This window comes from Siphateles boraxobius, unplaced genomic scaffold (assembly GCF_051911475.1).
Source record: "Siphateles boraxobius isolate OS27281-9 unplaced genomic scaffold, OSU_SipBor_1 25, whole genome shotgun sequence".
Lineage (NCBI taxonomy): Eukaryota > Metazoa > Chordata > Actinopteri > Cypriniformes > Leuciscidae > Siphateles > Siphateles boraxobius.
Window position 1 is genome coordinate 19,639,787 of NW_027508866.1, and position 15,739 is coordinate 19,655,525.

The window sequence follows — 15,739 nt, forward strand, 5'->3', positions numbered from 1 at the left end:
GGCTATACCACATATATCATGCTGTTGTGTTGTGGCTCAATTGGATTCCCAATGCAAATCCTGAGATTTAGCTGTAAGCGCTAAATGTATTTGAAAAAGCAAGTGACCACATGCGAACATCAAGTTGACTGATAGGAACTGACTGATGATACAGTATGCTGATACATGTGCTTCAGAGCAGCTATAAAAATAGACTCATTCCCGTAACTGATCATAAAAAGCTACTGCATATTTAACTTGAAAAAATCGAGGCTGAAATTATGATGTAAAACAGACTATTCCATTAAATTTTAAATAGTACTCAAATAAAACACTGGCTAAAAAACATCTATGAACTCGGAATTTATTTTCCACTAAACAAAATAAATGTTTTTGCATAAATGCCATTCAAGCATATGTATTTATAATTTGTCCTACCTTTTCTCGACAGGATGGAATCACTGATAAATACGGAGCAATCTTTTTGAATGAAAGCGTGAAGCAGCGTTCCCTCTCGGTCACCTTCCAAGCTTCCCTCCCATCCCTCGCGCTCCTGTTTTCCTTCTCACCCTCCCTCTGTCCCCTCACATTCTCCATCCTGCACAGTGGGCGGAGCTAATATGCTCGTCACTTCATTCAGTAGCAGATGAAATGGTCCAAACGGGAAGGTGTTGCAGCATGCATATTAATCACATTTGGGGATGAAAGAGGCTCGTGTAAATGCAATAATGTAGGAGGAGTCGAAAACAGTCAAAATGATCAGTACATTTAAAATATCAAAAATATTGTTTTTATCTAAGAAAAAAAAAACTAGGACGGCACAGCATTATTTCATTTCAAATGAAACCGGTCAATTAAATGTAACACACATTTAAAACATAATATTTATGAGTGAATAATAATTACTCTGTATATAATTGTGGATTTATAAACTTTAAATATGAAAGGAAAAACAAAGCTTTAAAAAATCATGAACAATGCTACCCCCTAGTGGCATTTGGCTAAAAAAAACAAAGTTTTGCCTTAAATGGTAAAAGGGGATAAACAAAGTGTTTATTATACAAGACTGTTTTTACGGATATACAAGAGTGACACATAATTTACATTTTACTGTGAATTCATGTTCGCAGTCTTTACATGTGAGTTTAGATGTGCCAATAAATAATTTCTACAAAACTTGCACTAATAAAATGAAATTCATGATTAGTTCTACTACATACAACACCAGCGGACAACAATATTCCGTTTATCATAAGCAGTTTTGCCGTCTGCTCGAGCTCTTTGAAGCAGGATGGATTCTGATTGGCTGTCAAAGTTTTCATCGTTCATCAGCTGGAAACAATCATTCTGAAAGTCATTCCAAGGACATTGTTTATCTGTGCCTTTATGGTCATAGCGGTGGTGTGAAATATAAGAAATGTAAGAAAAAAATGATAGAAAAATATCCATATTTATAACTTTATAAGCTAAAACCACTGGCTTCAGCCGTACACGAGTGTAGTTCCGCTGGAAGAGTGACCTCTGACCCGACACATGACGTATTGACAAACGTGGAAGCGCAGAGGATACAGCAAAACTAAACACCCGTCATGAATTAGAAGTCTTAAATTAGAATTGGAATGTTAGAGGAGCTTGAGTTGTTTCCCAGCGTCTACTCTCACCTAAGCTTACGCTACATCCTACATCCTACATCAGAGGTCACTCTTCCACCGGAACTAGACTCGTGTACAGCTGAAGCCAGTGGTTTTAGCTTATAAAGTTATAAATATGGATATTTTTCTTACAAAATCGCATCGCTTCGTTTCAGAAGGCCTTTATTAACCCCCTGGAGCCGTACGGATTACTTTTAAGATGGATGGATGGATTCATTTTTTTGGGCTTCAAAATCTCAAGTGACCATTCACTCATATGATAAAGCTTGGAAGAGCCAGGATATTTTTTAATATAACTCTGATAGTTTTTGGCCAAAAGAAGAGAGTCATATACACTTGGGATGGCTTGAGGATGAGTATATCATGGGATAATAAAATATTTTGGGTGAACTATCCCTTTAAATGCTTGAGTTCTTTAAAGCAGGATGGATTCTGATTGGCTCTCAATATTTTTATCATCAGCTGAAAAAAAATAGTTCTGAAAGTGATCTCAGTCACATTGTTTCTCTGTACCGGTATCGTTATAGGTGTGGTGTGAGTGAACTCTGCTTTCTTTTACATAAAGACTGATTTTTAGAACTATATCTTTATCGTTAACGTTAGTTATCGTCCTTGGTGTGAATGGGCCTTTATAGGGTAATTCACGCTGCACCGACAGATGCAGACAAACGCCGTTGGGTTTTACCAGTGTGACGGATCTGTGTGTTACAGGTCGCCGTCTGCCGGCTCTCTTTTCCGTCGACTGAACATGATTGAATATTGTTTTTGGAATGCCTGAGAAGTGGCATGCTGTAATCTGGTGACTGTGTGAATTGGCCTTATGAAGTGCACCCTGGGATGCTTTTCATTGGCACTGTGACAGGACTCACCTGAATGGGGCATCATTTGAGTGGCGTTTGCTTTGGCCTGTTGCAGAGCAGAAACCCAGCGCTGACACTCCCCCTCTGTATAGGCCTTCAGGTGGTAGCTCCGCCCCCCACTTGTCAACACAAAGTGATAGGTGTCGCCCATCTCTATGTGCACCGTCGCCAAAGTAATCGTGCCTCGGCAGGTGTGTGCCATTTCTGCTTGAGTCCTAAAGACAAATTCACACAATTACATGGGTTAAAGGAGCAACTAGCTGAAAGTAATTTGACAGAGTCACACCATCACAAACACACCAATATACTAGTGATAGACTGATATATCAGCCAGACTGATTAACTAACATAACAGTGTCAGTTCCAATATCTACCAGCAGCCTTGTCAATCATTCATGCGCCTTTTCTGTGCAAATACTTAATTTATTCTCAAGTAATTATTGTGTAAAATATATTTATATATATATATATATATATATATATATTCAATTGTATTATTATGTATGAATTTATTATTGTGAATAATTATGCTGTAAAAATATTTTATTTTGCACAATTTTATTATTTTCGGTGAATTTATTATTGTAAGTAATTTTTGTGTAAAAATAAGAATTTAGTTGTATTATTTTATTATTATGAGTGAACTTATTATTTTGAGTAATTATGCTGTAAAACAATTTACTTTTTTGGGGGTAATTTTTTATTAGGGATAATTATGTGGTAAAAAAATAAAAATGTCCTTTTATTTTTGGAGAATTTATTATTGAGGGTAATTATTGTGTAAAAATAATTAATTTTTAAAATAATAACTTAGTTTTAACATTTTTTTATTATAAGTGAATTAATTATTATGATTAATTATTCTATAAAACAATTTAATTTTATTACTTTATTATTATGAGTAAATTTATTATTTTGAGTAATTTTTGAGTAAAATAATTAAAATATATATATATATTATTAGTGAGTTTATTATCGTGAGTACAACAATTATTTATTTTTATGATTTTTTTATTATTGGTGAATTTATTATTGCGAGTAATTATTGTGTAAACATAAGCATTTACTTTTATTATTGGAGAATTTATTATTGAGGGTAATTATTGTGTAAAATTAATTTATTTTTATTATTGTATTATTATTAGTTAATTTATTATTGTGAGTGCATATGCTGTAAAACATAATTTACTTTTATTATTTCATTATTATGAGTGAATTTATTATTGTGAGTAATTATTGTGTAAACATTATCATTTACTTTTATTATTATTGGGGAATTTATTATTGTGAGTAATTATTATGTAAAAAAATATTAACTTAGTTTTATCATTTTGTTATTATACAGTCATGGTCAGAATTAATGGCACCCCTGGTAAATATGATCAAAACTCGCTGTAAAAATAAATCTGCATTGTTTATCCTTTTGATCTTTCATTCAAAAAATTTGCAAAATTCTAACCTTTCATTGAAGTAAAAGAATTGAAAGTGGGGGGAAAATCACATTATTAAATAAATGTTTTTCTCCAAAACATGTTGGCTACAATTATTGGTGCCCCTATAATTTTTTTACGAGTAAAATATCTCTGAAGTATATTCCCATTAATATTTAATTTTTTTAGCACACCAGGGTGACTAGGAACATGACATGTCCAGCCATGACTTCTTGTTTCACAGGAGTTTAAATATGAGGAAACACAAAATGCCAAATCCCCTTAAACATTCATCACAATGAGTAAAACCAAAGAATATAGTTCTGATGTGCATTAAAAGATTGTTGACCATCACAAAATAGAAAGTGGCTGTAATAAAATAGCTAAAGAATTGAAAATCCCCATTTTGACCATCAGGGCAATAATTAAGAAGTTACAATCAACTAAAGATGTTATGAATCTGCCAGGAAGAGGACGTGTGTCTATATTGCCTTAATGCACGGTGAGGAGGATTGAGTGCCCAGAGACTCTTCAAGGATCACAGATGGAGAATTGCAGAGATTAGTTGAGTCTTGGGGGTCAGAAAGCCACAAAAAAAAAAAAACTACAAAAAAACCTACATAACCTCAGGTTGTTTGGGAGGGTTTAAAGAAAAATCGTCCACGCTCATCCAAAAACAAACTAAAAAAACAAAACAAATTCAGTTGTCAGACATGACTGGAACTCCAAACGGCACAGGCTTCTGTGGTCAGATGAAACTAAAAAAAGAGCTTTTTGGCAGCGAACACGCTAGATGGGTTTGGTGCACACAAGGATAAAGAGTACCCCACGTGTACAATTTAATATACCGCTGGATCTTTAATGTTGTGGGCATATTTTTCTGCTGGAGGTCCTGAACTTCTTGTTCAGATACATGGCATCGTGGATTCTATCAAATATCAACAGATAAAAAATCAAAACCTGACGCCTTCTGCTAGAAATCTTATAATGGGCCGTGGTTGGATCTTCCATCAAGACAACGATCCAAAACAAACATCAAAATCAACACAAAATGTGTTACGGAGCACACAATGAAGCTTCTGCCATGACCGTCCCAGTCCCTGACCTGATGAGTTGAGTGAACTGAAGAGAAGAAGCACCAACATGGATCTGGGAATCTGAAGGATCTGGAGAGATTCTGTATGAAGGAATGATCTCTGATCTCTGGTCAGGTGTTCTCCAAACTCATCAGGCATTATAGGAGAAAAGTCAGAGCTGTTATCTTGTCTAAAGGAGATTGCAAAAAGTATTTAATAAAAGGGTGCCAATATTTGTGGCCAACGTGTTTTGGAAAAAAACATTCATTTCATGATGTGATTTCCCCCCCACTTTCAATTCATTTACTTCAATGAAAGGTTAGAATTTAGCAAATTTTTTGAATGAAAGATCAAAAGGATAAACGATGCAGATTTATTTTTTACAGCCAGTTTTGATCATATTTACCAGGGGTGCCATTAATTCTGACCATGACTGTAAGTGAATTTATTATTTATAAATATTATTTATTTTTTAATAATAAAAAAATGTATATTATTGTGAGTAATTACTGAGTAAAACAATTATTTATTTTTATGATTTTTTTTTATTATTGGTGAATTTATTATTGTGAGTAATATAGTGTAAACATAAGCATTTACTTTTATTATAGAGGATTTTTTTATTGTGGGTAATTATTATTTAAAAAACAATAATGAAGTTTTAGAATATAGAATATATTATTGTGTAAAGTCAACCTAAATTTTATTTGACTTTATTTACTTATTGTATTGTATTTCTTATTTGCATTACATATTGTAGGCCTATTGCAGTATTTATTTTTTTAATTTGCTATTACATTGTATTTGATCCTATTTGTGTTCGATTATTGGCACCCTGCTCACATCAGCATTGCCGTTAGACACTGAAAGTTCCAGACTGACAGACTAATATTACATGCTGGCTGCAATAAATAACTGCAGGATTTCTGAGTCCATAGATGCAGAATCTGAGCCTCGTTAAGATGTCCCCATTACTAATTATAAACAGGAGAGACATTGTTGCAGCATGGATGGACAGCTAAGAAATGACTTGTGCTGTAACCTGCGGTGCCCACAGGTAAGGTTAGAGGCCTTTTAATTCAAACTTCTGCGCAACTCTACCTCAGTTAAAAGTCAGATAATGTACGTACCGTGGCCGGTGAAAGGGGTGACACAGCAAAGTCACGCGCGCCGAGAGTCTCGAGCGCTCCTCGTGCGCATCAACTGAAACGCAGTGCACGTACCTGTAATAAGACAGGAGGCCGTTACTCAGGACGAACCACCGGCGCTGGTAGCCCTTCAGGTAGTTGGTCCATTTAAAAAGCCATCCTTTATAAGTGTCCGGGCCAGGACCCTGCACACCTGAAGGAGACGGAAGGGTCCGCACCACCAGTTCGGTCATATTGAGTGTTGTCCGCGGGGATACGCGTGCGCTACTGCTGTCTCTCTCACCGCTGCGGAAAGCGCGCCAGACACCTCACCTGCCTTCGCATGTATGCAACACGTTTAGGGCATGAGCGAGGAGTCAAATTTGCGGTCACTGCGAGGAGAGGCGGCGCTTCTGAGAGATATGATGGACATCTGATGCTACTGGGGGAACCAACACAGTGGATGACGTAGATGACTCGCGGACGCACCGAATCTGCCATATGACGTAAAGACATTAGTGAGGAGAACGGATGAGAGGATGCACAAGCTTTTAAAAGCTCAAGTAGGCTATGCGTCCCGAGATAAGCTTGACATGAATGATGGGCTGCATCCGATATCGATTAGATTCTTGATCATTGCATTAAGGCATTTGGTGTTGCAAAGTCATGCGGTGTTTTTCCGGTGTAATATTGTTTTACTGAACAGATCTTGGACGCAGTTATCTGTACTACCCACAAGGTGGCGCTGCAATGGACACTTTACCACTTACAGTGTCTATTTACTCGCATTCCTGTTCCAAAACTTTTCCCCCCTGGAGCACAAAAAGAGAATTACAGATCTTCACGCGGCTCTTTTTAGTATAACTATATTTTTTATTTTGTTTAACGCAAGGGGAAAAACATGGTTTAAGAAAAAAGGCAAGATCTTTTTTTCAGAATTTATTTTTTTGAGGTGAACTCTTAAACACTGTTTGAAATTACATAGAGGGCTGAAAAGCATCCGTTATTTACATTCAGTTACACAGAAGATGCCACACTGTTCAGGTGAAGTAATGACAATAAATGCAGAAAACAAGTACATGGCCTAGGTTTTTTTTAGCCATGCATTAAAAAAAAAATGGGTTAAATGTTTTTTTTATTCAACATTTTCACACGAGTGCAAAAAATGTGGGGTATTTGGAATAAAATAAAAAACCTCACAAAGTACCACAAATACAATTTCTGACACATCCAAATGGCACAATGAACACCCTGCATTTACATGTGCATCTGATTTCAATGACAGTTCTTGACCAGAAAAGCGAGCACAAAAGAAAGTTTAAAAAAATAAAACATTCACTGAGGACTAACAGCAATGCAGTAATAAATTCCATACTAACCATTTATAAATATGGAAATGCAACTTTAAAATCATTTGAAAACGAACAGGGTTGAAGATGTTGACCAGCGAGGTATGGTCTCTCAATATGGTCTCTCTCTCCGGTCCTGGCGATGGTCTCCCCTGTAAAAAGACAACAACAACATTACTGTTCTGTTTTGTGGCAACAAAACCTTCTCAGCTCCACAGAGTCGGGTTTCTTCATACTCACTTCATATCCATTTTGCCAGGTGGTCCCATTCCTCGCCCCCTTCTTCCCATGTCATCCATAGGGGGCCCACCACGACCTCTTCCTCCAAAACCACCTCTGTCCATACCACGTCCTCCTCTGAAGCCTCCACGGTCCACACCTCTGCCCCCACGGAAGCCGCCGGGTCCCCCTGGCCCTCCACGGTCCATTCCACGGCCACCACGCATCCCACCTGGTCCACCACGACCCCGGTCACCACCTGAAACCCAAAAGACAGCTAGTGAATATGAACAATGCAAACATCTGAAGCAACAATGTTAGCGGTTCTGAAAGCTACACAAGACATGAATATGAAAGAGTAACCTGGAGGAGGGAAGGGAGGAGGGCCAAAGCCTTCAGGTTTGGGTGCCTTGCACTGGTTACACTCCATTCTCCAGGCAAAGTTTTGGTTTCCACATCCCCTAGAAAATCAAAGACTCAAAATCAGAAGCTGAAATTGAATACATGGATCATTGAGTATCACTGCACCACTACTGAAATACTTACGCGTTTGGACACTGCCAGTCTCCTGCCCGCTGCTGCATGTTTCCTCCAGTAGGTCCTCCACGGCCCATTCCTCTGGGACCCCCACGTGGCATGAACCCTCCGCGATCCCCACCTCTGCCCATTCCACGACCCATCATTCCTACCGGGGGGGAAAAATATCCAATTTCAACTTAAAATGCACAGAAATGCAGTTTTCTATTACTTAAAAAACAGCAATTAAACGACGTACCTCCTCGTCCCATCATGCCACCTCGGTCTCCTCTCATTGGCATGCCTCCACGCATCATTCCCATCATGGGCTTGCGCCGGGCCATGGACACCTTCAGCTTCTTCCCCTGGAAATCTTTTCCTAATGAGGAAAAACAATTTCAGTTTATCTAAAGTACTCATGTTGCATGGAGAGACATTCAGGACTGATTTCAGTAAAGATCAACATACCATCAAACCACTCGACAGCTGCTTTAGCAGATGGAGGCTCCTCATAGGATAAGGTGGCATCGCCTTTAGGTTTCCCGCTGTCTTTATCTGTGTATATGTTGACAGCAGGCAGGCCTGTCCGTTTGTTTATCTTAGAAAGATGAATGAAACAATATTTAATCATAAGCTTCAAGAAATCCAATAAAATGCATGATGTAAAAATTATGCATGAAAAAGCGCCTTCCCATCTTTCCCAAGCCATTTCATCGTATTGAAAAAGAGTATCAAGTACCCTAATGATTCCACTGTGCTTGAAAAAGTCAGCAACTTCATCCAATGTAGCGTTCTCAGTCAGTCCAGTGATATAGATAGTGCTGTTTTCAGAGTCATCTTGCTCCTCTGGCCGTCCTGCAGAACCCACAGGGTGTTAAAAGCAGAAGAAATTGATTTTTTTTTTTTAAAAATGGACAGAAAAGGACAAATAAAAACCCCAAATTCAAACCTACCCATGTCACCATCTGTTCCGGAGGTTTATTAAGCAGGACACCAAGAGAAAAAGACAGTGAGAAACAAGTTAGTGTACAAGTTGAGCTTCAAGCACCTGACAACATTATGCTACCATTTTCTGGTCAAGACTGCCCAGGCACACTTGCTCTGACCATTCAAAGACATAAAAAGACAAAATACCATGGTGCTGTTGACCCAAGAATGGTCTGATTATTGTCAAAAAATTAAGACTAGTCAAAAGCTACCTAGTTTTTATTCCAGTGTGCCTTAAATAAATAAAAATGTATATTTGCAAAACCCTTGAAAAACCAAGGACCCAAATTGGACTCCATACCTGATGATATATAAAATTGAAAAAGTAGCAAACGCTGAAATGGTGATACTGGCTGGGTGGGCAATTTACCATTATCTCCTAAATATGAGAGCAAAAATAACCTTTCATTGGAGTCCACACTCAGGATTTTTAACCAATAAAAATAGGACTGAACCATTCCTATGAACCAATGGCAAAAGCTGAGCTCTTAATTTTAGCCGGCAGTATAGTTTTGCAAGGCATTAATTATTTCCCTTCTGAAAAACACCCATAAAAGGTGGAGAATTCTAGTGTATGGTCTTGTGATTCTCATTAAACTTACCACCAGGCTTAATGAAGCCACCTCTGTCTCCAGCGATGCTGGGGGGAATAAGCGAAGATATGAAGGCGATATCCCTTAAAACAGCCACTTCGGTACCACAAAAGGGGTAATGGGGGAATTTGGACAGTTCTGACTGACTCTAAACCCTTATTAAAACACTTAAGCCCCCCTTATAAAAACACAGTATTTCTGAGAGGAACACTCAGTTAGGGTGCTATAGCATACAATGTCTGCCCTTAATCTGCCTTGGTCGATTTACAGTTTAATGACATTAGTGGCTGAACAGTATTGGGGTTGTATTAAGCAAATGTAAGGGTTGATCTTTATTACTATTGTAAGTGGAAAAACCCAGAAATTTGTACACTGAAATTGGGATGTAATTGTTTCAGATGCAGCCCTGCTACTAACTTTAAGCGAAAATGAATGAGGTCATGCAATATTTAAAACTACACCCAAATCAACTCTTGAAAATACTATACGACAATTGATCCTCACGAAAGAGCTAAAAGCTTGGAGCAAGTGTACCAAAATATGGGAGTAGCCCGTTTGTGGCTGCATCTGAAACAATCTGCTTACATAAAGCTGGTACATGCATTTGAGTCAAAGAAAAAAGAAAAAGCAGATAAACCATAACACCATTTTTATCTTTACATAAAAGTTTCTAATATTATTACACAACACAAAAAAAAGTTGTTAAAAAAAAGAAAAGAAAAGTAAACTTGTATGTTCAGATAATTATTACAAATTTTCTTTGGTTGCAAAACATGATTTTCTCATTCCTGTTGGAAATACACATTTGGAACACCTCTCGACACCACCAACTTTAAGTCCCCATTTCAAAAGGCTGCCGGCCCAGACTCAGAACTGAGTAGTGGTACTGTAAAAGTATTGATGTGTTTACATGGCTCTCACTTTGTTACCTGTAGCGTATAAATGCGACAAAGCATGTTAAAGAAAACTTTTCATAATGCACAAGACAATTGCAATCCAAATTTGTGACAGATAAAGAAAACATACCTTTTAATAAGGAAAATGAATGCAGTGTATTTTCACCTTCATAACCAAAATATAGCTTTCTTTAAAAGTAGTATTGAACAAGCTCACTGTAAAATAAATCTATGAATAGATCAAATATGTTTTAAAAACATCTAGCAGGGGACACGCTCAAGATAATGAAGAAGGGACAAAGACATTCTGCAGTAACAGTTTTGTTTATGAGCATCACTGCATTCACTTTCATATTTGTTTTGCGCTAGCTTCTTGCTTTTGGCAGCATTCTAAGAAGCCTTTGGGAACCAATATTTTTAATTATAAAACACTGTTCATTTTATGAAAACCAGACCTTTTAAAATAATTTTCAAACTCTGCAGAGTAAACTGGAATTTATCCTGGATGCTAGTAAATATCACCCATTTTAACACCTGTGTCTTTCCAAAAATACCCCTAAATTTCACTTACCGTTGAGAGTAAGATTAAATAAAGTTTATTTTAATAACTAATTAAATTAGTTTGAAATGTATGTACCTGCAAGCCTGTGATTTGCAGGTAGATCTACAGAATATCATTTTGAGTAACTAATACACCTTATTTAATCCTAAAGGATCACACTCTGCATTGATGATCTTATTACAAACACTTGGAGCACAGATCTTTTGAAATATTTTGTATTGTGCTTTCTTGATGTTTAATCTTCTTGTTCCCATTTCTGACATTAAGTCCTTCTAGTAAATTAAGATCTGACAAATGTATTTATTTATTGTAAATAAGACTGAAATTATTATATTTTTCCCCAAAGCACATTCTCTATCATCTTACCTTAGGCCATAATGTAGGGTTGTAGTGTATGACAGAATATCACGGTATGAACGCATAGGATTATCAAATCATGCACATTTCCTTATCTACAGGGGAGGGGGGATACCTCGGGTTGTCAGAAGACATATCCAATTTGCAACAAAAAAAATTTAACTCAAAGTGGCTGCAAAATGGAGGAAACAGTTTGAGGAGAACGAAAAACATGTTTGCCTATATTTGAGAACACCATCCCATCCCTCCGTGCAGATAAAGGTATGCCCCATTTATAACTTAAGGTGTATGTTTTACGTGATGCAGAATGAATCCTGGATTCAGTCATGAAAATGGAATTTACAGTATCACACAGATGTAACGTAAAACGCTCCATTTGATGGATAAATTGAAAAGTAGAGCTATACAATAAATCAAATCATGATAAGGTCTAGTGTCTGTGAATATTCAAGCGTAAAAAGACAGCTATTTAAATACATTATAGTCTTGATTACTTCGTATACTACATAGACAAGTACGCCGGCCGTCACGCTATTTTAGGACACGAATACCACTAGAACTGTTCCGAGAGAAAGCTTAAAGAGCATTTCATCTGAAAAGACCCATTGTCAAATACACTGAACCACAAAGGTCTTCACTACAACCCATCAAAATAAAAGTTTGGGTTAACTTGAAATGATCATAGAACTACTGTATATAATAGAATGTACTTCAATTATAATAATTTCAGCAAAAATAATAATAAAGTATTATTATTTAAATAATTAAATTAAAAGCTTTAAAAGTTTATGGATTCATCTAATTACCACCCCTTTTGATCATCTATTTGTATTCAAATATAAAACACAGAATCCAAACTAGACAAACCAGAATTTCTGAATAACATATATTTCATAGACTATTACAGCCTACTTAATTGTAATAAATTATAAATAAGTTGTTAATTCAATCAAATTTACTTGATTTTATGTGATTTTGATTAAACAAAACAAACAAATTGTAATTGATTAATACTGTATACCGTGACATTTTCTGTGATGTAATCATACCGTTACAACCCTACCCTAATGAGGCAGAGCTGAGAGCAGCAGCACTTAAATCAGTTTGGCATCTTGTCAAAACTACTGTGACTATCAAATTAACTTAAAAAAAAAGCTTTAATAATTACAGCATATAATTCAAGCTTTGACTCCAAAAAACAAAGTGTTACATTTCTGCCAATTTATGAATCTACCACAGCTCTCAGCCCTGTATTGCCTCTTTCAGCTCCTGTCTGAGGGAAAGAAGTGGTGAGGTGAGACTGCACAAACGCTCACTTACCCCATGCCTCCACGGCCCCCTCGCATGCCACCACCTCCTCGCATCATGCCCCGGTCAAACCCACCCCGGCCACGCCCGCGGCTCTCCCCCCCTCCCATGCCTCGGCCCTCTCCAGGGCCCCCATATCCTCCGGATTCAGGGCCCGAGTAGCCACCTCCGCCCATGCCGTTCTGATGGTCTTGTCTGTAATTCCCTGTGAAGGAAAACTGTTAATCAAAAGGAAAAACTCCAGTGACAGTCTCTACCAAGCTACTACAAGAAGACTTACCATACTGGTTGGGTGGTTTGTAGTCGGACTGGCCATAGCTTCCTCCAGTACTGCCCTGCTGTCCGTACTGACTAGCAGGGGGCTGTCCATAGGACCCAGAAGCTGCGGTGTAGCTGGAAGGTGGAGCTTGTTGCTGCTGGGCAGGAGTTTGTTGATATCCTCCCTGCTGGCTGTAGGAGCTCTGCTGTCCATAGCCTCCTTGCTGGCCCTGGTATCCTCCCTGCTGCTGTGAATAGGAACTTTGCTGAGGCTGCTGGGAATACGAGGTCTGCTCATAGCCAGAGGGCTGCTGGCTGCCAGAACTGTAACTGTAGAATTATAAATTTACAATCAGTGACCATCATAAACACATTGACAAACTTTGGGGACCATCCAGAACAGAATAAACCCAATACCTTGGTGGTGCAGCAGCAGAAGCAGGCTGTTGCCCATATCCCGGATATGTAGACTGGGCACCGTAGCTGGTCTGCCCAGCATAAGAGGACGGGTTACTGCTGGTGGTTGAAGCAGTGGCGGCGGCGGCGACAGCAGCAGTGGAGGAATCGTAGCTGCTGCTGCTCCCATAACCCTGCACAGGCTGACTGTAGCCCTGCGGAGCAGCTGTAGCAGCATTATAACCAGCTACAAAAGGTAAAAATCAACAAATAGTTGAATAAACGCACACCGCTTGCAGATATTGGTGAAATTCAGTACTGTTCGGATAAACAAAAATAACACACCGCTGGCTGGCGGTTGCTGTCCGTAGGATGATCCATATGGCTGCTGACTGTAACTGCTGGAGGACCCACTGGTCTGAGAGTAGGTCGAGTCAGCCGGTTGGCTGTATGAACTGTAGCCTTGCTGTTGACCATAGGATTGCTAGATGAAAAAAGCACATACAGTAAGTCACTTATTCAGAAAAAAAAAGCATACAGAAAATAATCTAAAGTGACAGTTTACCTGAGTGCCCTGAGCATAACCCTGTTGTGAGGGCTGGGCCGCATAGGAGCTGTACCTGATAACAGATGATTAATTATTGCCTCATTTTATTACTGATAAATGACAAAACTATTATATACAGGAATGTGTATATCTGTCCAACACACTTCCATGAATATACATACATTTTCAGTTTTCCGTGATTAGCGAATTATAGGGGAAGTTCACCCAAAAAAAGTCATCATTTACTCACCCTCAAGATGACTTCCTTCTGCTGAACACAAAATATGATATTTTGAAGAATATGGGGGGAAAATACTATGGAAGTCAATTGGGTCCATCAAATGTTTGGTTACTGACATGCTTCAAAATATCATCTTTTGTGTTCAGCACAAGAAAGATTCAAAGTATTTTATTTAATGCCATGTCAGCATTCTCAGCACAAGAAAGAAATTCATAATGGTATAAAACTACATGAGGGTGATTAAATGACAGAACCTTAATTTTTGGGTGAACTACCCCATTATGATAAAACAAACTTTATAGACACTGCAATCACAATACAACTAAAAATATATATATACTAGACAGTATAGGACTTATATGGAAACCCTATATGTTATACTTACCCCTGTTGGCCTCCAGTCTGTCCGTAACTGTTGTAATCTGCGAGAAAACAACATTAACATTCATTAAAAATATCAAATGTATCAAAGCAAGAACAAAGCTGTGGAAATGGGTAACATTTTCAAAGAAAGGTACGGTCATATACACTTTGCTTATGGTTAATTAATAACACAGATTAATAATGTATGGGGGAAAACGGTCAAACGGGTATTTAAAAATCGTCCAAGAAAAGTTTATCCAGTAAGTTAGATATTTCAGAGAATGGGGGTCGGTTTCGATAAGCGAGCGAGTAACGTTAATGTTAAGCACATATAGAGTGAAATGAACGAATCTCTTCATTCACACTGAGTAACAGATGTTGAAGCGGATGCATTTTGTGATTAATATTTAAAGGATTTAGAATAGCAGCGGATTATTTAGGTAAGACACACCTGAGCACCACTTAACACAGACATACGAGCTCGCGAGCTAATAACAATTAGCCCGCTTCCTCAGCTCAAGCGTTGCCAAGCAACAGACCGGCACGTGTAAATTGGTGCTAAATAATAAGCTGCATAATATAATAACCAAGGTGAATTTGTGTGGCATCAGATAAAGAAATTATGTGGATGTGTTTGAAGCTAAGCTAAATGTAAAATGCCGCAGTTTTCCCATCCCCTCCCCCATTTCCAACGCAGACAACCCAAACCGGCAAACATGATGCAATGAATATTTTATGGATTCAAGGCGTTTTATGAAACACATAACATGCTTAACGATAACTATAACCCCAGACAAAAAGACTTGTCCACACTGGTATTTTCTAAAATCTCTAACATTCTATGAAAGAGTACAAAAGGTTTCACATTACCCTTACCTGCAGCAGACGCCATTTCGTGTGCCTTCTGTCGCGACGCGAACTGCGCATGCGTTGATGACACTCTTTAGGCGCTACCAATTAATCAAGCGGGGGTGGACATTGATTACAAACGTTATAATTTCGCGATTAGTTGGTATGCAATGC

At 38.0% G+C, this 15,739-nt stretch overlaps 2 protein-coding genes across 5 annotated transcripts in view; both read right to left on the minus strand.

Moving 5' to 3' along the window:
* osbp2a (oxysterol binding protein 2a) overlaps nt 1-6,670 on the minus strand; it is a 30,755-nt gene extending 24,085 nt beyond the window's left edge. Inside the window, exons 1-3 of one of the 3 annotated variants that reach the window (XM_077243065.1) lie at nt 6,339-6,666; nt 6,128-6,220; nt 2,501-2,706 (exon numbers count right to left, since the gene is read on the minus strand). In XM_077243065.1, coding sequence (XP_077099180.1) covers nt 2,501-2,693 — 193 coding nt within the window. In that variant the 5' untranslated portion in view covers nt 2,694-2,706; nt 6,128-6,220; nt 6,339-6,666. Of the gene's footprint in view, nt 1-2,500; nt 2,707-6,127 lie in introns of all 3 variants that reach the window. The other 2 variants (XM_077243063.1, XM_077243064.1) reach the window with 2 other exon arrangements.
* Nucleotides 6,671-6,976: 306 nt separating this feature from the next.
* ewsr1a (EWS RNA-binding protein 1a) lies at nt 6,977-15,662 on the minus strand. 2 transcript variants are annotated; one of them, XM_077243067.1, is made up of 15 exons: nt 15,593-15,662; nt 14,739-14,775; nt 14,131-14,185; nt 13,911-14,049; nt 13,587-13,812; nt 13,192-13,499; nt 12,924-13,116; nt 9,804-9,835; nt 8,948-9,081; nt 8,677-8,806; nt 8,468-8,587; nt 8,239-8,377; nt 8,056-8,153; nt 7,714-7,951; nt 6,977-7,625 (listed from the first exon to the last, which is right to left on the minus strand). In XM_077243067.1, the coding sequence occupies exons 1-15, from the start codon at nt 15,606-15,608 to the stop codon at nt 7,586-7,588; spliced, it is 1,905 nt and encodes a 634-aa protein (XP_077099182.1). In that variant the 5' UTR covers nt 15,609-15,662; the 3' UTR covers nt 6,977-7,585. The 2 variants fall into 2 exon arrangements, with proteins under 2 accessions (XP_077099182.1, XP_077099181.1); XM_077243066.1 differs by having other exon boundaries at nt 15,587-15,634.
* Between the last annotated feature and the right edge of the window lie 77 nt (nt 15,663-15,739).

Bases quoted from the DNA above. Each gene is read 5' to 3' on its own strand.
- ewsr1a (XM_077243066.1), bottom strand. From the start codon at position 15,608: ATGGCGTCTGCTGCAGGTAAGG. The intron at 13,813-13,910 runs GTGTGTTATTTT...TACCTTTTGTAG, and splicing joins ACAGCAACCGCCAGCCAGCG to CTGGTTATAATGCTGCTACA. The intron at 8,378-8,467 runs GTACGTCGTTTA...CCCCCCCGGTAG, and splicing joins TGGCATGATGGGACGAGGAG to GAATGATGGGTCGTGGAATG.